The 27802-nt window shown below is 40.6% G+C and overlaps 3 protein-coding genes across 3 annotated transcripts; 1 reads left to right on the top strand and 2 right to left on the bottom strand.

The window, feature by feature from the left end:
• Positions 1 to 563: 563 nt before the first annotated feature.
• Positions 564 to 11386, bottom strand: ccdc13 (coiled-coil domain containing 13; the record flags this gene model as incomplete). Its single annotated transcript, XM_080837621.1, has 14 exons — positions 564 to 732; positions 2361 to 2466; positions 2835 to 2992; positions 3114 to 3260; positions 5308 to 5382; positions 5745 to 5824; positions 5964 to 6170; positions 6939 to 7115; positions 7354 to 7509; positions 9347 to 9451; positions 9890 to 10003; positions 10534 to 10676; positions 10805 to 10953; positions 11172 to 11386. The coding sequence occupies 14 exons, from the start codon at positions 11384 to 11386 to the stop codon at positions 564 to 566; spliced, it is 2001 nt and encodes a 666-aa protein (XP_080693747.1).
• Positions 11387 to 13086: 1700 nt separating this feature from the next.
• On the bottom strand, positions 13087 to 15187 carry higd1a (HIG1 hypoxia inducible domain family, member 1A). Its single transcript, XM_080837898.1, has 4 exons — positions 15125 to 15187; positions 14449 to 14550; positions 14170 to 14304; positions 13087 to 14080 (listed from the first exon to the last, which is right to left on the bottom strand). Exons 2-4 carry the CDS (start codon positions 14522 to 14524, stop codon positions 14007 to 14009), a joined length of 285 nt encoding a protein of 94 aa, XP_080694024.1. The 5' UTR covers positions 14525 to 14550; positions 15125 to 15187; the 3' UTR covers positions 13087 to 14006.
• Positions 15188 to 22750: 7563 nt separating this feature from the next.
• On the top strand, positions 22751 to 24280 carry LOC308364486 (5-beta-cholestane-3-alpha,7-alpha-diol 12-alpha-hydroxylase-like; the record flags this gene model as incomplete). Its single annotated transcript, XM_080837620.1, has 1 exon — positions 22751 to 24280. One exon carries the CDS (start codon positions 22751 to 22753, stop codon positions 24278 to 24280), a length of 1530 nt encoding a protein of 509 aa, XP_080693746.1.
• Between the last annotated feature and the right edge of the window lie 3522 nt (positions 24281 to 27802).

Genomic DNA, 27802 nt, shown 5'->3' with positions numbered 1-27802 from the left:
AACAGTCTGGATAATATTCCAGTACATTTAAACAATATTGAAACTGTAGGCCAGTGTATATTTTGTAAGGTCTAGCCCATTCTACAACCAACCACTGATTCTCTGTATTCGTTTTTTTCCACTGGGCAGTATGAAGCATGCTTTTAACGTGTGCAGTAGATTGACAAAGGTTAAATAGAGTTCCATGTTATAACAGTATGACAAAAACATTTTTTTTCCATCTGAACTTCATAAAGAAAAAGACAAGAGTTTCCTGACCTGACAACCATGAAACAAGTCTTTGACGTGCCAGACTAACCCGTGCACACTATCTCAATAACATTTCCCATTCTGACATTTCCAATATCTTCCAACAGCATACCTATTGTTTTTTAATCACATTTTCTGCACGGGGGAAATCAAGGACCCTGATTATGTTTGTTAAGCACATGTAATCAGACATGAAAAGGGATACCATGCATCATTACTGCCGCTGTCCTGTTGTAAGGCCACGCTCTGCCTCTTCACAGACTGCCTTCCGTGGAGACAGCTCGGGGGGGGGGGGGGGATGCCATGACGTCCTGCTAGCCCTCGCGGCTCGCGTCTTGCTTGTGCTGTCGCAGGGCGAGCAAAAACACCTGCTTGACTTGGCTCATCATGTCGTTGTAGAGCTGCAGGTCCTCCGCTTTGGCCTGCAGAGTGGCCTTCAGAGTGGCCCTCAGGGCTTCCATCTCCTCCAGCTGAGTGGCCAGCCTGCAGCGCACACAACTCATGTCACTCTCACCGCAGCACTCTCAGGAAGGGACAGTAAGGGACAGCTGAAGCATGTCAGTCAACATAAAGACAACAAACTCAGCTTGAGCTGGAATTTACCAGATTCATTTGATCCTTTGAACAGGTCTCTCTGAGTGTTATGTGCCTTTTGTAAGCCTGGTATAAACACACCCAATGTTGTTAAGTAAAGCATTTTTTTTTTTTTTTAAGCAGATTTTTTTTACGCCACATTTGTGGGAAAAACAAGACAACATGATTAAGCATTTCCCCATCCTTTTCTTTGATTGATATCGAGTTGAAATCTATCTTAACTGTATTTTGCATGAACCAACAGAGAGTTCAGCATATTCTAACAGGTGTAGGCTACCACATAACAGATTTCAGAAGCCACTTTTGCTCTGATTGCTTTGGTAATCTTTTGCTTACTTACACTGCAATTACTTTAATTGGGTGTCACCCACGGGGTTCTAATTTGGCAGTGATAACATGGTGGTAATGACTTATTACAGGTGCAATGTATTCTCGTCCTTTGACACTGGCGATAAGCAATCTCCATTTGCCAAAACGTTCAGACAGTACGTATGAAGGGCCACACCTGCAAAGCTGGTATGGGGATTGTTCCCCGCCACAGTCTCATCTAACCAGAACATCTGTAGCCACATGTAGAGAAATGTGTCAAACAAATTAAAAGACCTAGAGCTATTTTGTCCACAGCCAGAGTTTTGGTGGTAAATTGTCTCCGCAATCGTTAAAAATAGCAGCAGAACTTAAGCCCAAAAAAGACAGAAACCAATTAGGCATCAAAAGAAAGCTGTATTACATGTTTAACCACGTCCTGTTCAGAAGAACTAGCAGGTGGACTATTGATGTCTCCATATAAATTTGATTCAGAGTCAACTGCCTGCAATCTGTGACAGCTTTTCATTTCCAGTACACGTGAGTGGCACTGACTGTTATAAAAGCTGGATTCAGTTGTAACTATGATTTCAAATAATTCTGCTCTAGAATGCATGCTATGCTGGACATCAGTAAATCCCATCTCATATGTTAGATGCATATGCACTGCCTAAACCAAAACATAAAGAACCCAATAACTATTCCATACAGGAAATGCTCAAATATCTTTGGTAGCTAACCCTGAGCTAACCCTGAGCTAATGACTCTTGATTAGGCCAACACTTTAGTGTCTACAGCACAACCCGTTCTGATCAGGAATATGCGGGACAAATCTGAACACGGGATGACTGTGCCTGATGTTATGGCCAGCCTTTAATTCCATGAAATGCACAACCCCATAAGCCCGTAGAATCACTAATGTTACAGTAGCTTTCTAAGAGTCTTTCCACTGTAAATCAAAAAATTCCAGGACATGGATAAGAAATCCTCTTGGAGACATTTCTGTAAATCTGTAAACAAATGTAAAATACAGCATAGATACAAAAACCACCAGGATTAGAGGATCAGTGTCCCATCTAAATAATGTATGCTCTGGATGTACTGAAACTTCTCTCAGACACCCAGTGAGGCTGACATTATGACATACGGTAATTGTTTTTTCACCCTGTTCCAACAGACACGTGTAATTAAAGAGGACCAGAGCGACGTACTGTATGGTTAGCTCACTGACTTGGGCCTCCTGGCTTAAGTTTGCAGCACTTTTGGGGGAGAGGTTTTCTTGTCTGTCTGGTAGGCCTATGATGCTTGAAGAAAGTCCTGGGTCAACACAAGGACATCAGACACATTTTCATTACAAAATCCTAGCATTAGCTAAATTAAAGTAATTTAAAAGCGATACGAGATTTCTAATCTGAGTGAGGTATAAATCTATGTGGGAGACTGCCAGATTAATAGAAACATTAGAAAAAAAAGGAGAGGATGTAAGAATTATTATTTAAGTTTAGTGTACACAATATAAGTGACCTTACACAAGTAGAAAAACTATAGACTTATGACATTAAAACATAGTAGTACAGATCATCATAGTGAAATGAAGTGCATTCCTCTAACAATGCCTAAAACACACACACACACACACTGTGTAACCCTGACAGTACTCCTCCAGTCACAGTGGCATCACTCACCACCCCTGCCCCTGCTGGGGAGTTTGTGCTGGCTGGACGCCGTTCTCCCCTGATCAAGCTTCGTCTTCTCCAGCTGCTGCTCAAGGAGGACGGCTCGGCGGCGCTCCTCACGGAGCTTCTGTTCTACCTCCTCGCACCTCTGCTTCAAGTCCACCTCTCTGGCACAGGAGAGAACTCTGAGTCCACACAATCCCCCCCACACACCCCTGCAGTTTCACAATCTAATCAGGAGAGCTAGACTGGATGGTCTCTTATCTGAGCCACATGGAGCTTTCCTACCTGTTCTGCAGCACCTTGGCAAGCTCCAAAAGCCTGTCTCTCTCCACGCCAGCGGCCTGGCTGAGTGCCTTGTACTCAGTACACTGAGCCAGTAAGGATTTTATCCTGGCAGAGAAGTCAGGATAATCGCTGAGAGGTTGTGACTCTCTTATGGGGGCAAAAAAGACAGAATAGCATTATATTAGCAGTGGTGTTCCATCAGGGCAAGCAAGGCTAAATAGAAATGAATTCGATTTTATTTTGGTAAATATCTCTGTAGCATAGCCCTTGTCTGTCCATTAACAATCTAATATTGCCTGCTTGAATGTACTGCCCCCTTGTGGCCATTGTGCTGGCCTGCAAGCTTGCCAAGCAGCTTGTTTAATCCAATGGCGTGAGTGTATTTTACTTTTGATGACATGATGGGTCTCATGTATTGGGTCACAGTTGGCTTGTCAAGCAAGGATGTTTGTGCATGCATATTGTATACAGTAAAGCACTGTTAACAACTGATTTCAAAGGGAGGCTAGCTAAGGCTAGATAGAACCACATGAGCTTGAGCACATGTTCGGAACACCCACTCACCCACTATCCAGTCCACTACAAAGCACATCATCATATTTTATTCACTATATGATGCCCTAGAAAATTACCAGGGGCGCCACAAATTCTAGTGTACAAACAATGTACAACAGAGCCCTTTTTTCTCAGTATATCACAATGTATTGCAAGGTGTACAAACTGAGGAAGACCAGACGTTCCTTAGTTTACATGTTTTTCACCAGCTGGATATGCCTAAATGATGCCAAAACGTTTTAAGTTATATAATTAATCAATGTCTGAGAACCTTTTTAAAAGAGTCCACCGCAAATGGTTTTGGTTAATTTGACAACCCAAACACATGTGTAGTTACAACCGGTTAGCAAACTGCTGATATGGAATCAGTTATGATTAGTGTTGCACCGATACCGATACAGCACTAAAATGGTGGTATCGGTATCGGCGAGTACCAACAAATAGTGCAGATACTTTTTTTTTTTTTTTTTTCAATGGTTTGGTCCCCAAACAAAACAAACACACAAAGAAACAATACAGGGAAAAAAGAAGAAAAAAAAACTGACCAAACTTTAACTCTATTGTGTTCAAAATCAGAAAAGCCACAGTGCTGCTCAGTAAGGTAAAACATCAATTATAGAGGACTAGTCCTCAGTTATGTATGTCTGAAGTGCTGAAACTGTCAAGAAATGTAATTTGACTTTCTTACTGTTACACTAGTATTATACATGGGACCAAACCATTGATAAAAAAAAAAAAAAAATCTAATTTCAAAGAGTGGTATCGGTATGGTATCGGTATCGGCCGATACTGCACAGCCAGGTATCGGTATCGGAGCCAAAAAATGGCATCGGTGCAACACTAGTTATGATACTGCACGTGTTATACACATGCATACACATGTCTTTTCTTCTGTCAGCTCATACTCTGTAAAAGGAATCAACAGGCAGAATACATTTTACAGTTTTTTTTATTCTACAAGAGGTTAATTATTTACGCCCATGGTCAGAACAAATTGTGACAAGGAGGTTGGTTGCATTGTGGAACAACGTTAAGCAATCTCCTTTGCAAGAGGTGAGTTTCATGGCCAGGTCTCAAGTCTACAATAGGCATAGGTCATCCTGATGCTTTCAAGTTTTATGGACTACTTTAAAGCTTGTGATGGTAGTACTAAGATATTACTGAGTAGAACAGAGTTGCAGATTGCCGTTATATCCGGTGAGATGATGCTTGAAAAGCCAGAAAAATACCCCATGTGTAACTTCTGTGCGTTGTTGTTTAGACATTTTAAATCCCCTCACATAGAGATGCAATGAGAACAAACGCAGCGTCACCGGATGCCACTGCATTACAGTGTGGAACTGATCAAAAGTTATTTGAAGTTAACATTAGTCAAGACATCACCTATTGATTACCACTGACTAGGCTACTGCTCCACTGTTCTACTGTGTGTTTGCTCCTTCCTCCTATTTGAATGTCATGAAGGAGCACTACGACTCCTGAGAGAATCAGTTAATCTGCAGACTGTCTATCCGTGTATATTTACAATATACAACAGTCTGTCATAACTTGTTTCTTGTACTATTTGACTGCACCGTGACCCTCAACTTGCATGGGACACAGAGCGTGGAAAGGGGATGACTGCAACATAGTCACTCACCTTACTTCAACACTGCCCCCTACTGGTACACTGGCTGCAGATTCAACCAATTTATGTCCCAGTGTGGAGAAAGAACTGAAGAGAAAAATATTCATTACAGACAGCACAGCAAAGGCAACTTTCAACAAGAAATCTGAAACATAATGGCATTGACACAACTCTTGACGAACTCAAATGTATGTGTCACTGTTTGCTTTCTGTTGTGCAGACTGACTCCATGCAGTGGTGCTGCTGGCCAAACCACCATAAACTCAACCATCCAGTAACACTTCTTACACTCTTGCCTCAACACCAAATAGTACAACAGAAAAGGTGGGAGGTATTTTTGAAACAACTTCAAGTATGCTGCCAAGGTCTGCCTTATAACAAAAGCTATTCTAGAACAGATTTCAAGTTCGACCATGTAATTGTAGTAATGAAGTTGAATTCTCTCTCACCGTGCTGACCTTGATCTGCAAACACCCTCTCCTCTCAACGAAACAGCAGCCTTGGGCTCTGAGCTCACGTCTTCTCTTTTCTGTTGACACATTAAGAAGAAAGGCTTTTAGCTGCTTTTAGCGGCTTTTAGCTGTCCACTGCACGTCTGCAGAGTTATGCACAGCAAATACCAAAAGCCACCCTGTGAAGACACGAACATGAACAGGGCATGCTCTCACCTTTAGGGCCAGTGTCTGGATCTCCTGCTCCAGCTCCATGACTTTGGTCTCCCTCTCAGACACCATTTGCTGCAGCTGCTGCACCAGGGAGCCGTGTCTCTGGGCCTCGCTGTGCAGCTGCTTCCCCAGGCTCTGCTGGGACTCCGCTTGCTGCTTGTCTTGCTGACTGAGGCGGCCCAGCACCTCCTGCAGCTGAGCCTGCTGCTTCTGTCAGGGGCCAGGCAGACAGACAGAGAGAGAGAGAGACAGAGAGAGAGAGAGAGAGAGGAGAGAGAGAGAGATGGGATGCATTCTTGTGTGACATGAGAGAGAGAGAGTGAGTGTGTGTGTATTTGGATGAAAGAGTACAATACAGAGAGAGTGCGTGTGTGTGTGTGTGTGTGTGTGTGTGTGTGTGTGTGTGTGTGTATAAGTGAAAGAGAGAGTGAGTGTGTGTGTGTGTGTGTGTGTGTGTGTATGTGTGAGGGAAAGAGAGAGTGTGTGTGTGTGTGTGTGTGTATGAGTGAAAGAGAGAGCGTGTGAGAGTATGAGTGAAAGAGAGAGTGTGTGTGTGTGTATGAGAGAAAGAGAGAAAGAGAGTGTATGTGTGCATGAGTGAAAGAGAGAGTGTGTGTGAGTGTGTGTGTGTGTGTGTGTGTGTGTGTGTGTGTGTGTGTGTGTGTGTGTGTGTGTGTGTGTGTGTGTGTGAAAGAGAGAGAAAGAGTGTGCGTGTATAAGTGAAAGAGAGAGAGAGTGTGTGTGTGTGTGTGTGTGTGTGTGTGTGTGTGTGTGTGTATGTGTGTGTTTGTGCGTGCGAAAGAGAGAGTGTGTATGTGTATGAGTGAAAGATAGTGAATTTAAAGTGCTTCACTGGATTACGTTCCTCCCTCTCTCAGAAAATGTCAGTCTTGATTGCAAGTGAGAAAATATAACTGCTTGAGAGACCTAGGTTTCAATCACTTGCCTGTTTAACTACGCATTAGGACAATTTCTCACCAATAAGGCATCCACCAGTTCATCGTCATGTTTGCCTTTTTCCACAAGGGTGGAGATCTGGTTTTTGAGTGTCTTCACCTCCATGCTGAGCACTCGGTTTCTGGCTTTTGAGGCCTCTAGTTTCTTCTTTGTGTCTTCCTGGTCTCTGAGAAGCACCTCGTAGTCCTCAGTGATCCTCTGCCAAGACCACATGTAACACACAGCTGGAACTCATTGACCCATTTGACGGCACAACTTTTTGCACTTATTTCAACATTTTGAGCTGAGCCAAACAGATGTATCAACCACTGGATGGGAAAAAAAAAGTACACAACCATTTACCTCTCCTGAATTTGACTGTATGATGTACTGTATTGCTTTTTTAATTACACTCTACAATTACAATTTCCCTCAGCTGTTGCTCCTACAAATGTACCTCCAAAGTTTCCTTTCTCTCCTTCTCCATGGAGCGGATGTGGTTGAAGTTTCGCTCTAGCGCCCCCTGCTGACCCTTGAGACCCAGCATCTCCTCCTCCAGGGTTAGGCTATCCAGCTGCTTCCTCTGGCCCAGCTGCTGCTCCAGATCCCGCACCTACAAGGTCATTTAGAAGGGTTACACCTTTTTCCTTGGATCACACATCTGCTTCTTTTATGCAGGGTGGTGATGAACACTGATTGTTTGTGTGAGTGTGTGTGTATTGTGTGTGTGTGTGTGTGTGTGACTATCTGGTCTTCAGCCCAGTGAGCACACGTTTGAACAGTAATTCATCCAGTCATTTTGAGTTATTTTTCAGAATCAAATCAGACCACTCCAACATCAGCTTGGCAAGGGAACTAAAACAAATTTATTTTGTACCCAGGCCACAGGTCACGCGTTTTGTAGGGCACCAAGTGAACTAAGGCGCAACAAAAAGTAAACACATTAAAATACATTTAAATAGATAGTAATAATACTACATTTATTTATTTTTTGGTGTAGGCGGGAGCTAAACAAAACGGTTCCGCTTAGGGCCCTGGGGCCGTATTCACAAAGAATCTTAGGGCTAAAAGTAGCTCATAAGGGGCGAATTTAGGAGAAACTCCTAAAAATAATGGGCGTGTCAGTCTTAAATGTAGGACTCCTAATTTTTTTTACTAAGAGCAATTCACAAAATTTATACCTAAAAGTAGCACCTAAGTCTAGGACAGCTTAAAACTCCTCATGAGGACTCCTAAGTCACTAAGACCTATTCACAAAAAATCGTAAGATGGCTGCAGCCGACTTGGAATTGATAAAAGACATTGCTTAAACCGTGAAGGTATTAATATTGTCGTAGAATTAGCGCGGGATGCAATGACGCCTTTAAACAACGATGTGTCCCGAAGTGAAATGTTTGGAAACATAAAGATAGCCTATTTGGCTTCACGGAAAACGCAAATGACGACACTGGGAATCATCATTCAGCCGTTTAATTCATCAAACTATCAACGCACTGTAGACCCCACATCATCCAACAGTTGGATGTACCGATGACTTGTGCAATTCAACGGAGAGCGGTCTGCAGCAGGTTTTTGAGAACTTACCAGCTGGATGCCGCTGGGGTGACAGTGGCTATTGGTCCTGGGACCAGTAGGCTTTCGCTTAGGCTATACGTTTCACGTTCGTTTCGCTTTGATCAATTAAGATTGGAGGGCTTAAAGGGCCGCATGTGCTGATATTTGAAGTGGTCAAGGGCTGGAAATATAATAGCCTAACAGTTTGCTGGGTGCTTTAATTATTACTGCCTTGATTACATGCAATTGCCATATTTTATATTGATCGCTTTATATTTCTCTTAACGTGCAAAGTGTCATTCCCGTTGGATGCACAAACTTGTCATCATGCGTGTGCATTCTGCTAACTGCACTGTCCATAACGATTTAATATGACTTAATTTGAAGCCTAGGTTATTCTCTTATTTTCAGTCGATATAGTGGGATTGTTAGAGAGACGTCACGAATGAGTTTTTAATGAGAGAGCCTGTCAACAACCAATCACCGTCCTCACCCCTTCTAAACTCGTGCATGAGAAGCGACGTCATCCATAGCAACGGAGTTTTTATCTTAAGCTTAGGAGTTGGTATTATCCTTAGTATGAGTAGGTCTCAGAGCCGTTGTGAATCACTTTTAAGAAATTACTCCTACGTAAAAGGTTTTAGCGCGAGTTAGGAGCACTCCTAGTGGTAAGATAAAAGGCTTTGTGAATACGGCCCCTGATGTTAATGCAATACTAGGCAATATAGAGCTTGACTTTCATATTGAATCTCATTAATCCATGTGCCTTTCTTGGGCCTCAGTGACACAAAATACTGAAAACCCATTTAGAACGTATTGAGTCATTCATTGAGTCATTCACTGGTGTACTAGTATAGTATAGTATAGTATAGTAGAGTAGTATAGCATAGACTTACTTTGTTTTGCAAGGCCAGTATCTGTTGAGCACGTCCTCTGAAGCCACTTGGGCTACCAAGCAACTGCTGGATGTTAACATCTTCTCCCAACTCACTGCTTAAAACCTACAATTCCAGGAATCGGAAAAACAATGGCGACAAAAGCTGACCTTGACAGTTTGATGCAGGGTGCATCACACACATACACGTTTGTCATGCAAGCACCACTAGTGCAGACTGTAATGAGAATGCACAAAAAAAACACAGACACAGGAAGCGTGTGGGGATGAACACGTAGGTGCACTGCTACCTCAATTTACGCGACAATAATCATGTTCATGAATGAAAGTTGAGGCATGAACGAGACCTTGATGTATTGTACATGACATGTTTGCATGGTCACTTACAGACTGAAACAAATATGTATTGAGGGCAGTATGTAGTACGGATCCAATCCACACACCTATCTGGCTAAAATGGGGACAGATGGAGCTGACCATAGCTTAATTAATGTCAGCTCATTATAGCATTCAAGTACTGACTAAAATGGACAGAAACACAAACCTTTTGTGCTACTTTCAGATCTTGTTTGACAGCTTGGATCTGATTGCGATATTCAGTCATTTTGAACTGTGCAGCTGAGAGCTTGTCCTGTAGGGATCTAACTAATGGGTTCACCTGTTTTGGCAGAGGTTTACATATTACGTAAACAGCATATATGATATGATGTTTGATATATGATGCATTCTGCTAAGATAACAAAATGTAACAAAAACTAGGCTAGGCTCTTATGTCTAGGTGTTGGAATTTCTTTTGAAAACTTTAGATGTACACCAGCATCATTCAGTGTAAAATGTATTACCTCATGGGTTTCCTCTGTAGTTCTTGGCTTATTACTTGTATTTGTCTTCATTTGAGGTGCAGCTTGTAACTGCAGGGGGGCACATGATATCCATGGTAAATGAATATGATCTATTATATTGTATGTACTTTGTATGCTCTTTTAATAGTATTTGTATCTTTCAGTTGTCTTTATCTTCCCTTTAGATGTTGCATTTGCTCTTACTTATGTAAAGCACATTGAATTGCCCCTGTTTATGAAATGTGCAATATAAATAAACATGTCTTGCCTTGATTATTGACATATGATCTGCCTAGTACCAAATGATGGCATACAGTATATTCCATCATTTCCATAGCAAAAATACCTCCTTCTCCAGCTCCTTGACACGGTTGTTAACTTGCTTCGTTTTGGCTCTTTCTCGCTCAATTTCAACCGTTAGCGCCCTGTTCTTTTTTGACAGCTCCACAATCTTGGTAGCTGCAGCATCACCAGCCAAACCAGCCGTACCTGCAGGTGATGGGGTTATTACAGACAAAGCACAATTCCATGAGGTGTTTGACGGTACTAATCTCAACCTGAAACACATGCTTAAGACACATATGTTGTCAGTTCAACTACAGCATGCTAAGACCTACCTGCCAGTGCTAGTCTCTCTTCCTCCCTCTTCTTTCTTAAGTACTGTATTTCAAAGTCTTTCTCACTAAATAACTTGTGGAGTCTTCCGTTTTCATCTTTGAGCTCTCTGAGTTGGTTCTGCAGTAGTTCGTTTTCATTCTGCAATAGTCTATAGAAGGGTTTTGCAAAATGCTCAATACATTTGCCAGGAGATAAATGAAGGTCACTGCCTGCATCTTAATCAGGAATAAACATTTTAAAAACGTTGCCAACAGCTGAGCTTTAAGGACTTTAGGAGTTATTATGAGACTATAAACAGCAAACTGAAAAGGCATAAGCAAAATACTTTTGGAGAGTTTCGAAAATTATAACTACTATTTTAATCACCTTAGGTCGAGATCATTATTTTGATCTGTGCCCAATCCTGATAGACTTAATTCCTCCTGATTTTGCAAAGTATCTGTAGAAGAACAAGCAGTTATACTGTCCGTATCCCTCCTCTTTTTCTCAAGCCTTCGTTGGAGTCGTCTTTCTTGCTGCTCCTGCAATGCTTGGAACTGCAGCCTCAAGTGCTCCTTAATTCCATCGTGGTCACCCTCCATCGCTGTAACATTAATAACATACCTATTTAACTCAGTGATGCAATTCAATAACGCTGTTATATGGAGTTAAGATTGAAGCTTTGTGCAACTCAGTGATACCATTTACCAGTAACAGACTTAGTTGCTGTTGTTCAAAAAACTGTTGTAGAACGATGTACAAAGGTAGCTGTAAAACAGCTGCAAACAACAGCTGTGCAGTGCATCTCATGTATCGATTCCTAGCTCGCTAGCAACTTTAAGTTTAACATACCTTACCATAACGTATGTGGTTTGATTTAACTTTTCAACATAGGCTATCTTAAGGATAACGTTAGCTATGCTATCTATATAGATAACATCCTATAGATAACATATAGTTAGCTATCCTAGCTAGCAGCCTAAAGTTAAGCTAAAAAGCACCAGTTGCTTGTTTCTAGACCGAACTCGACACATTTTACATAAAAGAGTCTCAACCTTACCACAGATCTGGAATGTACAGAAGCTAAAAACAGAGAGTTTGCATTATTTGCTAGAAAATAGGCTACTTCCAACTGCATATCAGAAGCTACCGTTTTGTTTTTGTTTTCGAGTTGTCACCTCCCCCAGAGACGCCGTATCCATGACAGCAAAATCTAGCTGACTGTGCTTGCTGACTTTTGACACCCTGGTGGTTTTGCGAAAATAGTAGCCGGCCTGTAGATTTATTCTAGGCAGACTTACGCGAGGGCGCAGTACTTCTATTTTCCCGTAAATTCCGAAAACATTCTAAATGACAACTCACCACCTTAATTGCGTCATTTGATGCACTTGCTCACTCTCGTCGCTGCCGCCCTAAAGTAAGCCCACCAATAATCAAGGGAACGAACCACTTAAAATGGCTTTTATTGCATCGCTCCGAGTAGCCTGTTGTATAGAAGGCTACCTGTGTACTTTACATACAGTCTTAACAGACTTAATTCATCAAAGTCCATATTACTTGTGTCACATCTGCATTCAAAACTTTATGTGACGTGTTGAGATAAGGATGGCATAATACAATTACATTTCCTAAACTGAGTTTTCAGAATGCACCATAACTTACTTTTACTAGCAATTTTTTTTTTCTAAGCTAGAAAAGATTTTAGTTTCAAAACTCAGGTTTTTCCTATAACCATACTGATCCACCTTGAGTGCGGGTGGATCTGTCTGACTCGCAGCCAAGTCGTGTTTCTGAACCATTTATTGCAACAAAAACATGAAACATAAATCCATTCAGTCCGCACTGAATCAAGAGGCCAAGGCTCACAGTTGAGTAGGTCGTAGACCGTGGCTGAGATGGCTGAGTTTGACCGAACTGGCTGAATAACGGTATCATCCGCCTTGCGCAAATCAGACCAAATTAAAGGCCAGCACCCACCCTCACCACCTGTAGAGGGTGCACTCTTGCCAAATACAAATACGAAAAATGGATTAGGAAAATAAAATTAAACTTAAATGCGGCTCCTAGAGATCAACTACTGCTTCAGATGTTACAAGATTACTTGCAATTTAATGCAACCATACAAAGGTGAAATGTTACTTACTTTCCTAGGGAAGTAGAATACATTATTTTCCATAAGCAACCATTTCAGTGATTTTAGTTGCAAAACTCAGGTTTTTCCTATTCCATCCTATAACCAAACTGATCCACCTTGAGTGCGGGTGGATCTGTCTGACTCGCAGCCAAAAAAATAAAAAAAAAGTCGTGTTTCTGAACCATTTATTGCAACAAAAACATGAAACATAAATCCATTCAGTCCGCACTAGGGTCAAGAGGCCAAGGCTCACAGTTGAGTAGGTCGTAGACCGTGGCTGAGATGGCTGAGTTTGACCGAACTGGCTGAATAACGGTAAGGTTTATCATCCGCCTTGCGCAAATCAGACCAAATTAAAGGCCAGCACCCACCCTCACCACCTGTAGAGGGTGCACTCTTGCCAAATACAAATACGAAAAATGAATGGTTTAGGAAAATAAAATTAAACTTAAATGCGGCTCCTAGAGATCAACTACTGCTTCAGATGTTACAAGATTACCTGCAATTTAATGCGACCATACAAAGGTGAAATTTTACTTACTTTCCTAGGGAAGTAGAATACATTATTTTCCATAAGCAACCATTTCAGTGATGGCTGACAAGAGACAGCAATACAATAAAACCATTCCTTTCATAGTTTGAATAGAGGACCAGAGAATAAGGTGCATTAACATCATGAAATAAATAAGACTAAATACAGCACAAGGCTCTTAGAAATAAAACGATTGGTATTACTTTAAGTAATCTAATGATTTCCCAGGGGCGGGTGGAGTCCTCCACAAGTAGCAAACCTGGGTTATTTCCCCTACTTTCATGTAGCCTACCTACAAAGACTATCAGGATTATATCCCTGCCAGGTGTGTTCACAGCTTTTCACTCTTTTCTTTAGTAAAGAAGGTAACAATACAGGGTTGTTTTCCCCATAATAAGGCACAACAATACAGTATGATGACCCCAGAAATCTGAGGCACAGCGAATATAAAATTGAACAAGAATCCCATCACTTAAAAACTACTTCTTGAGTCCATTAATTACACCATGTCAAAAACAAATATGAGGTGCAATTAATAAAAAAATAAAAATAATAATCATTTGCTCTGCAGGGCTTTCAGTTCTGCCTTGGGCTTCACCACGTAGTCTTGGTACATCGAGTAGAGGACACCTACAGAGAAAGAGAGAAACTTTGAAGCATACCTTTTTTTAAATGACAAGATACAGATACAGACAGACAGATAAAAGTCAGAACCATACCTATGGTCATTGCTCCAACAATAAAACCCTGGGCTCCTACACGCATGTGAATAAGGTGCACTGACATCTTTGTGTTTCCGCGGCTTTTCAGTTTGAAGAGCCCATAGCCAACAATAGCTGCACATCCAGCCATTCCTGTTGTGAAAGAAAACAATGTTTGAGGTATTTTTCAGGAATAATATGAGAACTAAATCTACTGTCAAACAGGGATGGGGTTGGTTTGATACAACTGTAGCCTACAGCTAGTTCACATTATAAATGAAAATGTTTATTATTTACCTGCAGGAACAAATGGATTTTCTTTAGCTTTACGCATGAACTTGGACTCATGCTCATCATATTCCACTGCAGACATCTTGACTCTAGGATGAATTCCAAGATCTTGAAAGAAGGAGAAGTAAGATTGAATCACAATAGACCTCAAGTAAAATAAATAGGCGAGACCATTGTACCAGTGGCATTTTAATGCAGTGCTTCTTTTCATTAAGATTATACGACATTCAAATGACAACCATTCTAGCAGTTCTGCAAGTCCTTCACTTACATAACAAGGAAGCGGCGTCATCCATGTAGACCATTTCATAACATGACTTTGACAACTTCCTTACCAAATTAGCTAACCACTTTTCGGAATATCCATACCACCATACTAAGAAAGCAATAGCCTACGCCAAATGTATGGTGGTCTTAAGTTAACAGACTGTAACAATGCTTTTTAAAAACAACATGTATCAGCCACAGACTATTAAAACGTAAGCTAATGCTAATGCATGTGAGCCCCGCCCCCCCACTCACTCGCTCATTCTTAGAACGCCGGGTAGCCTACTTCCTCCGGTTAAATAAACCAAAATATTGTTACAATATTCAACTATACCGAATCGTTGGCAGGGCTAAACTTGTGATAACTTACAACATGACTTTTTAGGAAACATACTTAAAACAACGCCGTACTCACCAGCTATGAATGTACCAGTATCTCTTTTCACGTGGGAGAGCAGCGGACACGGAAAGTGTAGGTCGTTCCTAGTGACGAAGAGTGACGTTAAACTGACGTAGGGGCGGAAGGAAGAGATTTGCTACGAGTTTTCTTTTCTCCTTAAATCACTCTCACAAAAGAAACTTAAAACAACACAGCTCACTGTAAGACGACCCTATTCATATTCCATGGAATAGTTGTTCAGATTAACGGAGTTCAACATTTGACTTCTCTCTGTAAATATTAAATACCCACACTTCTCTAAGTTAACTCAGTTGTCCAGAATGCCACGTGATCACGTGCACAAAAAAGTTAATGTAACCAGCGCGCTCACAGGGCTCGAGACTGCTCTGATGTAACCAGTGACGGTGATCTCAGCGGTGTCCTGTAGAACAGTATGTGCCTGTCGGACGGACCTTCAGTGCGGGCACATGATGGCAGCACTCCAATCCTATCCGATTCTCTCCATGGGGTCTCCATGGGGTCTCCATGGGGGGTTAACTGCTCTATCTCAAAGCACATGGAAGTGACAAAACTAGATCAGTTCAAATCAAATGCGGAATGTTTACATCTGCTACCGTTGATTATATAGTAAATACGTTGTGAAATGAAACAAAACCGTTGATTATACAGTAAATACGTTGTGAAATGAAACAAAAACACACCACAGTTAAAGTTGTATTAGTATTGATTGATTCACATCGATATGAATGGATTACATGACTAACAACGGGTGGAAAAGTAATATGAAAATATTTGTTCACTGAATTAGCGCGTTCTGTCCCAAACAGTTGCGTTCCAGTTTCTAAGTTTCAGTTTCGCTTTCAGTATTTCAACGTGAATGAGAGGGAGCACAAGAACTGAGCGTCTAGCAGCGTTTATCATATCATATACATTATATATGATGCATGTATACAGCCGCGGAAAAAATTAAGAGACCACTTCAAAATTATCAGTTTCTCTGGTTTTACTATTTATTGGTATGTGTTAAAGTAAAATGTACATTTTAGTTTTATTCTATAACCTACGGGCAACATTCCTACCAAATTTCAAATAAAAATATTGTCATTTAGATCATTTATTTGCAGAAAAATGACAATTGGTCAAATTAGCAAAAAAGATGCAGTGTCTTCAGATCTCGAATAATGCAAAGAAAACAAGCTCATATTCATTTTTAAACTACACAATACAAATGCTTTAACTTAGGAAGAGTTCAGAAATCAATATTTGGTGGAATAACCTTGATTTAAAATCACAACTTTCATGTGTCTTGGCATGCTCTCCACCAGTCTTTCACATTGCCGTCGGGTGACTTTATGCTACTCCTGGCGCAATAATTCAAGCAGCTCGGCTTCTTTTCATGGCTTGTGACCATCCATCTTCCTCTTGATCACATTTCAGAGTTTTTTTTATGGGATTCAGGTCTCGAAATTGGGCTGGCCATGACAGGGTCCTGATCTGGTGATACTCCATCCACACCTGGCATGGAGCATTGCCCTGCTGGAAAAAACACTTCTCAGAGTTGGGGAACATTGTCAGAGCAGTCTTCTCTGATGAGTCCAATTTTCAGCTTTGCCCAACACATGGTCGTCTGATGGTTAGACGGAGACCTGGAGAGGCCTACAAGCCACAGAGTCTTGCACCTACTGTGAAATTGGACTCATCAGAGAAGACGAACTAGGAGACCCTCCAGTCGGCTTTGGTTCAATCCTTATGGTCTTTTACAAACCTCAGCCAGGCAAAGTACAACGTTGTCCCGGAAGAAAAACTAGCTTCCTTTTGCTCTGACAATGTTCCCCAACTCTGAGAAGTGTTTTTTCCAGCAGGGCAATGCTCCATGCCACACAGCCAGGCCAGTAAAGGTGTGGATGGAGTATCACCAGATCAGGACCCTGTCATGGCCAGCCCAATTTCGAGACCTGAATCCCATAAAAAAAACTCTGAAATGTGATCAAGAGGAAGATGGATGGTCACAAGCCATGAAAAGAAGCCGAGCTGCTTGAATTATTGCGCCAGGAGTAGCATAAAGTCACCCGACGGCAATGTGAAAGACTGGTGGAGAGCATGCCAAGACACATGAAAGTTGTGATTTTAAATCAAGGTTATTCCACCAAATATTGATTTCTGAACTCTTCCTAAGTTAAAGCATTAGTATTGTGTAGTTTAAAAATGAATATGAGCTTGTTTTCGTTGCATTATTCGACATCTGAAGACACTGCATCTTTTTTGCTATTTTGACCAATTGTCATTTTTCTGCAAATAAATGATCTAAATGACAATATTTTTATTTGAAATTTGGTAGGAATGTTGCCAGTAGGTTATAGAATAAAACTAAAATGTACATTTTACTTTAACACATACCAATAAATAGTAAAACCAGAGAAACTGATAATTTTGAAGTGGTCTCTTAATTTTTTCCGCGGCTGTATGTCTGTGGGCACGATCTCAAGCACGTGCAAAAGTTGTTGTTGTCCAATTTGAATCAGATACGAGAGACACATGCGTGCCCAGTCCAATTACCAGCGGAATCGAATCGTGTGTCCAGGGGTTTACATCGGAGTCCAGTCGGACTCAAGTCGGACACAATGAATCTAGTTCTGGGGAGACACATGTGTCCAATATCCAATTTAAATCGGACTGAAATCGGAAATTGGACACATGTGTCCACACTGCTTAACACGTTCATGCGCGATCAGGTGAATTGTGCAATACTTTAACAGTGTATCAGTAGCTGGGTTTCCAAATATTTGCAAAATTTCAGAGCATTTATGAAAATTCGCTTGACTATGCGCGTTTCCATCCACTGTGTAAATGCGAATTAAAGATGGACACTCTCCTAATCAACCCAGGAGTTGGGAACAGATGTGGGATCAACACTTGAGTTTGTCAGGGTATCTTTAACGGAAACAAGCAATAAAATGTCAACAAATGCGATTTGTTTCAATTGCTAATCGGGAGTTAATGCACCCCCTCTAGACAAATTGATTTCGTATTCGAAGCGAATTTCAACCGTTTCCATCCAGGATTTATTAGAAAGGTCAAAGTTTGCATCAGCTACTGTCTGAGCCATTTGCAGATCACTGTTAGCAAACTGATCAGTATGCCACCCATCAGGGCCGGAGTGGGGTCACTTTCAGCCCGGGAATTTCAGGCCCAAGACCGGCCCACTTTTTCCATGGTAGTGGAAATTGGATAAATGAAGCAGTAGTTCAGCACTTACTATCCTGTTGTTTTTTTAAATTAATACCATGGTTCAACAAATAATGTTAAGGTTAAATAATAATCCACTTAAGCTAAGAAGTTAACACAAAATATTTCACTATTTCACAAGGATAGGTTGATAAATTAACAAAAACAGAAATAAATAAATAAAGCATTTGAAACATATCCCACTCTTCAACAAGGAAGCATATCTTTTTATAACTGTATCCACTTCACTGTATTACCTGTATTGATTGTACTTTACTACCTCATTCTCTTGATTTCACTTGTTACCATCAGTTTACTTTCACCTGCACTTTATATACTTATCATACCTCACTCTTAGCTCAATTGCTGCTATTCAATTTCTGTTTATATTACAATTCTGTGTCATATTCTAACTCTTACTGTACATATCATATTTATTCACTTAGTCCACCCTACATTTGCACATACTCTGCACTTTTATTGCTATTTGCACTTACTGGTTAGATGCTAAACTGCATTTCGTTATCTCAGTACTTGTACTCTGTATAATGACAATAAAGTTGAATCTAATCTAATCTAATATTGAATGTTTACAGTTTAACTCACAGTACAGTTTACAGTTACATTGCGAATAGCACCAACAGCATGTACACTACAGCATCAGTAACCACCTTAGTAGTGCACTGGTTTCAGACACTTTATCTGTATAACTGTGATGTTGCTTATAGACATGAGGATTTCCTTCTCTGTACATTAACATGAAAGCCTCCAAGTTGTCCTGACTCAATGAGCTTTGTAGCCTATTCTTCACAAATGTTAAGGTTGAGAAGCTTCTCTCACATGCAATCTGTGTGATGGACAAAGTCAACAGAAACTTTGTCCAAAGCTAACCCAATGACATGATAAGCATCTGTGAGGAGGTTGTACTGTGAGAGTATTAAATGGACACATATGGCACAGTTTTGCAGGAGGAACAGGTCCTGCTTTCAAGCTCCATCTCTGATTCTTCCATATAGTGTAGTCCGCCACTATCCTCTTGACCTTCCTGTGCCACCTCACTACATGCCCTGACAGTATAACCTTCAAGAGAGGACTTTTTCAATCTCTCCCACTGTTATGCCAGGCTTGACAGCTCAGTTTGTAATGTGCTTACAGTAGCTCTGTCATCTAACGTAAGCAGACATTTGCTGATTTCCTGGAGTGCTGAGTTAGGGAGCCCATTTATCTTTATTTCAGGAAAGTTTTTAGGGTCAACACAAGCGAAATGAGGCAAGTTTTGCATTTGCTGAAATCCTCCTATCCATGTTACCTGCCACAGTGTCCAGAACAACATCATGGACATTCACCTCAAAGGCAGCATTAGATGAGGATACTGGTTCTTACTGGAGAGCTTCTTCTGAGGTGCCAAAACATCTAAAACAACGAAAGATGAAGCATAACATATTTAGCCACTGGATATGAATACACTAAGTGAGAATTGTACAGTAGTAAGGATCAAGTTAGTGTAATGTTAAATGTGAGTGGGTATTTTCTATTTCTATTTCTTTCAACAAGAATGAGTAAGATGTGTATTTTCTATTTATATTTCTTTCAACAAGAATGAGTAAGATTTGTGTTTTTGTGAGTGTGTATTTTCTATTTCTTTCAACAACTTTTAAGAAATAAATGACATTGCTTGACTGTGTAGCTATTTGTCTGTTTTGTGACCGACTTTCAACCACGAGAATGAGTAAGATCTTTAATAAGTGTCTCAACAACGTTTATCTTGACTTGTTACCGACTTTCAACCACGAGAATGAGTAAGATCTGTGTTTTTGTCTCTGTTTTGTTACCGACTAACCACGAGAATGAGTAATATCTGTGTTTTTGTCTCTGTTTTGTGAACGACTTTCAACCACGAGAACGGATAAGATCTTTAATAAGAGTCTCAAGAACGTTTATCGTGACAAGTAGGCTCTATCGTAAGTAGTAGGCTATGTCCATTGGCGCCCCTGCCTCTCAGTGATGCAATGCGCCTCGAGCGCGTCTCGTTCACCAGGTGAAGCGATTCACCCAAGCGTACTAGTTCTTACTGGCCCATCGGTAGCCTATCTAAGAAAACTTTTTTGAAAAGACGGGCTATGGACCCAACCAACTGTATTTGGGAGGGAAGAACTTCCTTGCATGGTACAACCCATGCAGAGGCTGCGGTGTCATAATGCAGAACATGTGTAGCCTACTTTAAGAGAAGATGGACTACCGTGGCAAATGTCAAAAATTTTAATTCTCGACCGGCCCAGAAGTGAAGTGGCCCACCGGGAACTCTCCCGTTTCTCCCGAATACCCACCCCGGGCCTGACACCCATGATCAAATATGTTTTGTTTTTTTCTGGATTCTGAGTAAAGTCAGGGAGAAAGTTTTGCTTCATGTGGTCCTATAAAGAAGCTTTATTTTCAAGGATGCTGAGCGGGTAATATGGTGACCCAATGAAGATGGAAAACAGCTTTAGTCACTTAAGCTTTTAGTTCACTCCCTTTAGGTCATGGTCAGATGACATTTCCTTTTATCAAAGGAGTCAGTGTTTTGTGCAAGCTCTGAACATGTATGAGGACCACAAGACTTCAATGCATGAAATAATCTTGTGAAGTGGTTCATTCGTCAGCAGTCACTTTTTTTTGATCAAGTTGCTTTTTAATCTGGAACACAATTCAGTTCATTGTCATTATCATTTATTTTACAGTTGGCTGTGGGTAAATATATCTGTGAAATGAAACTGGAACCAGTTGACTGTAGGCCACAATTTACAGGTCTTAACATGGCACTTTTATTTAAATTACATTAATTTAACACACATACAATTATGACCAATGATTTCAACTGGAGTTGGCTGCTGGCTGCTTTTGTCAATGTCAGTCAATCAATGTCAACTAATAGCTTTTATGTTGCTACGTTAGTTACAATATTACAATACCACATAGTCTGTTTCTGGTGTGGCAGACTGGCATCACAAAGCCTCAACATGGAATTTGGTTGGATAGCAAGGTGTAACAGAGTTGAAAATTTAGTTTGGCAATAATATGAATATACAGTGAATGTATTGTAGTTTATTGAAATTATTGCAAGAAAGTGCTAGTTATGAAGCTGTATGGAGCTGTATTAGAGGTCATGCATATTTACAGTTGATGTGAACTTTGAGTGGTATCTTACATCTACTCATAAATATAATTTCAAAGTAAGGAGCATGTTTCCTCATGAATCTATGGACTGCCCCTAAAAGATTACATTTAGCCTAATGTAACCTCTTAGTTCCAGCCATCTACTCACCTTTTCTCCTTGTCATCCAGCATTAGGAAGTATGCTCTTATCTATCAAATACCTGACATAACTCACAGTTGACTTCTGCCTATTGACCAGTGACTAGTGTACAGTTGTTATATGATTGTGCAAGCAATCACATATTATACTTATTGTTATTTTTGTTATTGTTATTGAGGCAAGCTAGCTCAGAAAAAATGGTCTAAAGGCATTTCCTATGCCCTATACATCGCATGACCCCTGGAAATGCATAATTATTAGTAAAAATCACATACCCCATACACGACCCCTGCACGACCCCGGGAGTGCCAATGAACGAACACCAAACCACAGCACAGCAAGTACCTCTTATACTATGACATGATACGGGCACTGACAGTAGGCATATATACTGTACTCACATTAAGTGATTAAGCTGAGAGCGTTTTAGTAGTCCTTTTGATAGAATAAATAGAGCAAGCCAAATTTGAAGAACGGACCGGATGACGCAGTCATGATTTCCGGAGTTTATTTAGTGTGGAGACTCCCTCTAAGCTGGTGCTCAGAGAATGGCCTATGTGACAGGTCAGGTAGAACACAGGAGGGGATGGGCGTCAATAATTCCTCTTTCCTGGCATTATAAGGGAAACATTGGGTAACTTATGATCTCTTATAAACATTATTGAACCTTGACAATATGATAACACGTGAACAACTCTAATTACTTTGCTGATTTGGTATGGATACTGATATGAAAGAAAAAAATATATATATGAAAGGTATTTTACATTTGTTGTAATGTTGCAAAATAATATTTTACCTGAACAATATTTCACCTGATTGGTGTGCTTTAGTGAAGAATGTTAAAGGTGACAGACATTGTGTGGTTACTGTTGTCTAATCATTAACTGCAGCATCCGTTGTTATCAATAGCATGGCCTCATTGATTTGTGTCAGTGACATCTGAACTGTTATCTTCACGTGTGCATGTGAACACTGACTTTGGGGATTGAACTCCGTCCAGGGAATTCCTTCCAAAGGGGAGGAGCAAAAAGGGGAGGAGCACAAGCTCTGTTTCTAGAGCAAAGCAGTTGCCACAAAGCTCAGTGTGACTCAGAGACTGAGCAAGAAAACAACTAAACATGATTATATCCGTTTTGCTGGCTCTTTTCCTTTCTTTTCTAGGTGGGCTCTATCTCCTGGGAGCCTTCCGCAGACGCCGTCCGGGTGAGCCTCCACTTGATAAAGGCCCTCTGCCATGGTTGGGACATGTTCTGGAGTTCAGGAGAGATACTGCAAAGTTCTTAGAGCGAATGAAAGCAAAACATGGAGATATTTTCACAGTGCAGCTGGGCGGTTTTTATTTCACATTCATCATGGACCCTTTGTCGTTTGGATCAGTTGTGAAAGAGGCCAGAGCAAAACTAGATTTCAATGAGTTTGCAAAAAAACTTGTTCAAAGAGTATTTGGATATTACTCTATGGAAGGTGACCACAAGTTCCTCCAGATGTACAGCAACAAACATCTAATGGGTGATGGGCTAGTTGTAATGACCCAGGCTATGATGAGCAACCTCCAGAATCTTATGCTGCACAGTGTTGGTTCAGGAGACCATCAAAATGGCTGGCAGGAAGACGGACTTTTCAAATACAGCTACAACATTGTTTTTCGAGCAGGATATCTGGCATTGTTTGGCAATGAGACAGCCACAAAGTCCGGGAGCCTGGAGAAAGCCTGCAAAGCAGATCGCCTGGAATCAGATGAACTTTTCTATGAGTTCCGCAAGTATGATCAGCTTTTCCCTAATCTGGCATATGGCGTCCTTGGCCCTAGTGAGAAGATGGAGGCCGAACGTCTGAAAAAGATTTTCTGGAATATGCTGTCAGTACAGAAAATGAATTCCAGAGATAACATCAGTGGTTGGGTCCTGGACCAGCAGCAAGTCAGAGCGGAAAACGGAATGGAGGAATACATGCAGGACCGCTTCATGTTCCTACTCCTATGGGCATCACAAGGAAACACAGGCCCTGCTGCCTTCTGGCTGCTTCTCTTTCTGATGAAGCATCCTGAAGCCATGAAGGCGGTGCGAGCTGAGGTGGAACAGGTACTGCTAGAGAGTGGGCAGGAGGTGAAGCGTGGCGGACCCCTCGTTGACCTGACCAGGGACATGCTCCTGAAGACACCAGTTCTTGACAGCACTGTGGAGGAGACCTTACGTTTAACAGCTGCACCTGTCCTCACCCGTGCTGTGCTACAAGACTTGTCCATGAAGATGGCTGATGGTCGTGAGTATAGCATCCGGGAGGGAGACAGAGTGGCTCTTTTCCCCTACACAGCCGTGCAGATGGATCCAGAAGTTCACCCTGATCCAACCACTTTCAAATATGACCGTTTCCTCACTCCAAATGGTGAAAGATTGACAGATTTCTACAAAAACGGGAAAAAAGTGAAATACTACACCATGCCCTGGGGGGCGGGTGTGTCCATGTGTCCAGGACGCTTTTTTGCCACCAATGAGTTAAAGCAGTTTATCTTCCTACTGCTGTCATACTTTGACTTTGAGCTGAAGAACCCTGATGTGAAGATTCCTGATATTGATGTAAGGCGTTGGGGATTTGGGTCAATGCAGCCCACACAAGACATTCCCTTCAAATATAGGCTTAAATTCTGATATAATGAGATTTGTGTGTTTTGTGTTGACTGTAAACAATGTATGCATACATCTTCAATAACTACAACATTTATATGATTTACAGTTTTATAGGTTTATGAAATGAATGCCACATATATGTACATATATATATATACATATCACATATACTTCCCAATATATCTTGATCAGTCATCATTAGTTTTATATTCAAAAGACGAAGTGACCTAAGTAAATCAATTTGACTTTAACAAATCACGTTTTTTTTTTAGCTTGAAAATAAATGTAAATTACTAATAAAAAAAGACTTGGAATAAAATGCATAAACCACTTTTTAAACATTCCTTCTCTCTGTCTTCCCTGCTAAGATGATATGCTGGACTTAACACTACCACTCAAAAGAAGTGAGGCAACATTATTCATTGTTGTACGTTATTATTTTGAGCAAATTCACAATCAAATCTTTTTCAGGTTACCCTTATTGAAATTATGTGAGGTGACCAAAATAATTTAAGTGAATTTTACTGTGTCCTTAATTTAGTTTTTTTTTTCACCTAAAAAATGTTGCTAATTTGAATTCACTTCTCGGTATGTTTTCACTCATTCATACTTAGTGTAACAAACTTTTATTTGTATTCAAAACCCCACTACCAGGGAAGATAAGCACTAAGTACCAACTGTGTGCCACCTTCAAGTGTGCTGATTATACTTGACAGATATCAACTTCACATTGAGCTCAAAGACAATTTTCTTTTCTCTCCATAATGGTAATCCTGCATGTCCAAACTCTTAAAATAACCTACACAGTTATCACGTTATTATGCTCATGAACTGCTCTACCATGCACAGATCTTAAGAAGCCAGAATAAATACTTAGAAAAAGATGGTGGCATTTATCCAGGAACTAATCGATGTAACTCACCACTGCAATTTATAGGCATTAATGGCTCCTTAGCATGTAAAGTTAACTTTAAAGCCACATCACACGAGAATCTGTATTTTTATGGTACTGAGCTGAGCTCCCCCTAAAGAGTGTAGCTCACTTTTACTCTACTGTTGTAAATACAAATCGCGCTTTGAGACCCCCTAATGGACATTGATGGACAATGGTGTATTTGTTGACCAGCTGAAGGATATGGAATCGGCAAAGACAACAGCAGAAGCCAAAGAAGCATACATAGCAATACATAATTTTCTAAGCGTTTAAATGTGGAGTATGTGTAATCTAATTAAATATACATTGGGCAGTGTTATTAATTACAAGCTAGCTGAGTAAGGTTTTAAAGGTTGCAAACTTCCAAGGTTTATTGGCGTGACTGATTCAACTTTTTGACATAAGATTCATTTATTTGGATGCTAGCCTGAGACAGGACTGAGGTCAAAAACAACAAAACAACAAAAGAAATGAAATAAGATTATGCACAATGAATTCAAATTTAAAAGAATAATCACCTCAAACCTAGCAAAACACAAAGTCATGATTGTATTGTGAGTTTGCTGATATTTTAGCTGGAGTCTACTTGCCTGCAGGTTTCATTTTCAAAAAGAAAAGTTGGGAAATGTTTATGAAATGAAGTAAATTTAGTCTGCCATGATAAATAGACAAATATAGCTGCAAAGAGCTAATGTGAGGACCAACTTGAACAGCAGAGCGATTGCAATTTGATGCCATCGTCTCAAGGAAGAGATTGACTGAGATGGGATGACAGAATGGTGATAGAATGTTTAGTGACATACGTACATGCAGTGCCCTGGAATCACCAGTTAATGAGTTCTACAATCAATATCTGCAGGTAACTTTGATTTAATGAGTCTTAAATATCCAAAACATATGCTCCAAGTGGGAATAGGGTTCTCAAAGGGCAACTGATAAGGTAACTTTTCCATTGGCACTGTAGGTAAAATTCACTCTGAAGATGAAATGGATTAAATGGAGGATTTGAGATTGAAGAATGAGAATTGTTTGATAAATATTTTTTTCTTGGGCTGTCAGGGGCAGAATGTGGTATTATGGTATTTGTTTGTGGCAAATGCATGGCAATGGTCTTGAGGTATAAAACAAGGCATTTAGAATGTTTGGGGCTAACTTCTTCTTTTCCTGGCTCATCTTCAGTGGAGAGGGGTACTGTCTTCCTCTGCTTGTGTACTGTATCTTTCTCTCAATCTGTCCCTCCTTTATTGCAGGTTATCTCCCTCTGGAACGTAATACTGTTTTCTGATTGGCTAATGGGGTGTACATTGGTTACCATTGACAACCAACGTAACGTTTATTTTTTGACAGCTAGGATAATTTGAACCAAGATGGCGGCGTGTTAGGACAAGTTAGTGGGCAATGTTTTATGTCAATTAAGCTGTCTACACGACTTTTTATATGTCTAAATTGACTCGGTTAGTTGTTTATGTTCTACACGAATGTTGTATATTTTTATTCAATAAACTTTATTACTCTACTGTGTCATCAAGTTATGACACGTCAAGTTCTGACACGTCAAATTCTGACACATCTGATAACTATCGTCATTGGTAGCATTTTGGCTGTCCTGACAATACACCAGTCATCAGGTTCGTCTTTAACAGCCTCTTAAGGACACAGAACATGACGTCAATCACTTCATCGTGTTGCAATACTCCGGCTTTGAGCAAGCTGATTGCTCCAACTATTAAAGTTGTATAGATAAATGAGAGGTAAGACACTGCAACCAGGAAAGGCACTTATCAGATTCATTATACTAGTTGAATGTCTTTTGGACTTCTGCTTATGGTTGCGGGATTATACTGGGAGTTTTCCATACCACTGAGGGTGGTAGACATTAATAGAGGATGGAGACTGAGGGAGAGATACATATAGTGGGATGCATAGAACATGGGATGACTGGGCACAGACATTAGCTAGAGAGGGAATCATGCTTAAATTAAGATTTAGGGGCAACTCACTTCTGAACACAAGGGTGATGCATCACACCACTAGACAGAGAATGTTGGGTATTTTATTTACTTTTCTGCTGAATATGGGACGTCAAAATTTTTTGTGGCTTTCCTCTGATACAGATAGACATCTCATCAAGTGAGCGAGGCTGGTGTGTCAACCAAGACAGGTTTCTCCATACCAGACCATATCTCATGCTGGGACAAGTTCAGAGGGCATTCTTCCAGCTCAGAAAGTACTGGAGTATTTATGCAAAGGTGGATGTCTGATTCAAATCAGTAAGGATTGATTTCAAGGTAGAATAGTACAATATTGTAGTGGAGTAGGCAGTAAAGAGGCAAACACGCCATGTACTAGATAGAAGACAACTGATACATAATGGCAGCGGAGTATGAGCAATGGTGACAGAGACACTAATACAGAGGGAAAGCACACAGGGGCATTTACACATAATACACAAACTATAATGGCAAGAGAAATACACACTGCCTTTAACACAGGGACACAAGTACACTGGACAATAGAACAAAGGACAGGCTGCCTGCACTGTATTATGGGTGAGCTATTACACCCTGTTTTACGCACAGAAATACGCACAAGAGCATGCAACTCCACTG

This window comes from Sprattus sprattus (genome assembly GCF_963457725.1).
Source record: "Sprattus sprattus genome assembly, chromosome: 4".
NCBI classification, from domain to species: Eukaryota; Metazoa; Chordata; class Actinopteri; order Clupeiformes; family Clupeidae; genus Sprattus; species Sprattus sprattus.
The sequence above is the reverse complement of the archived record's forward strand: the minus strand, read 5'-3'. Positions and strand labels throughout refer to the sequence as shown.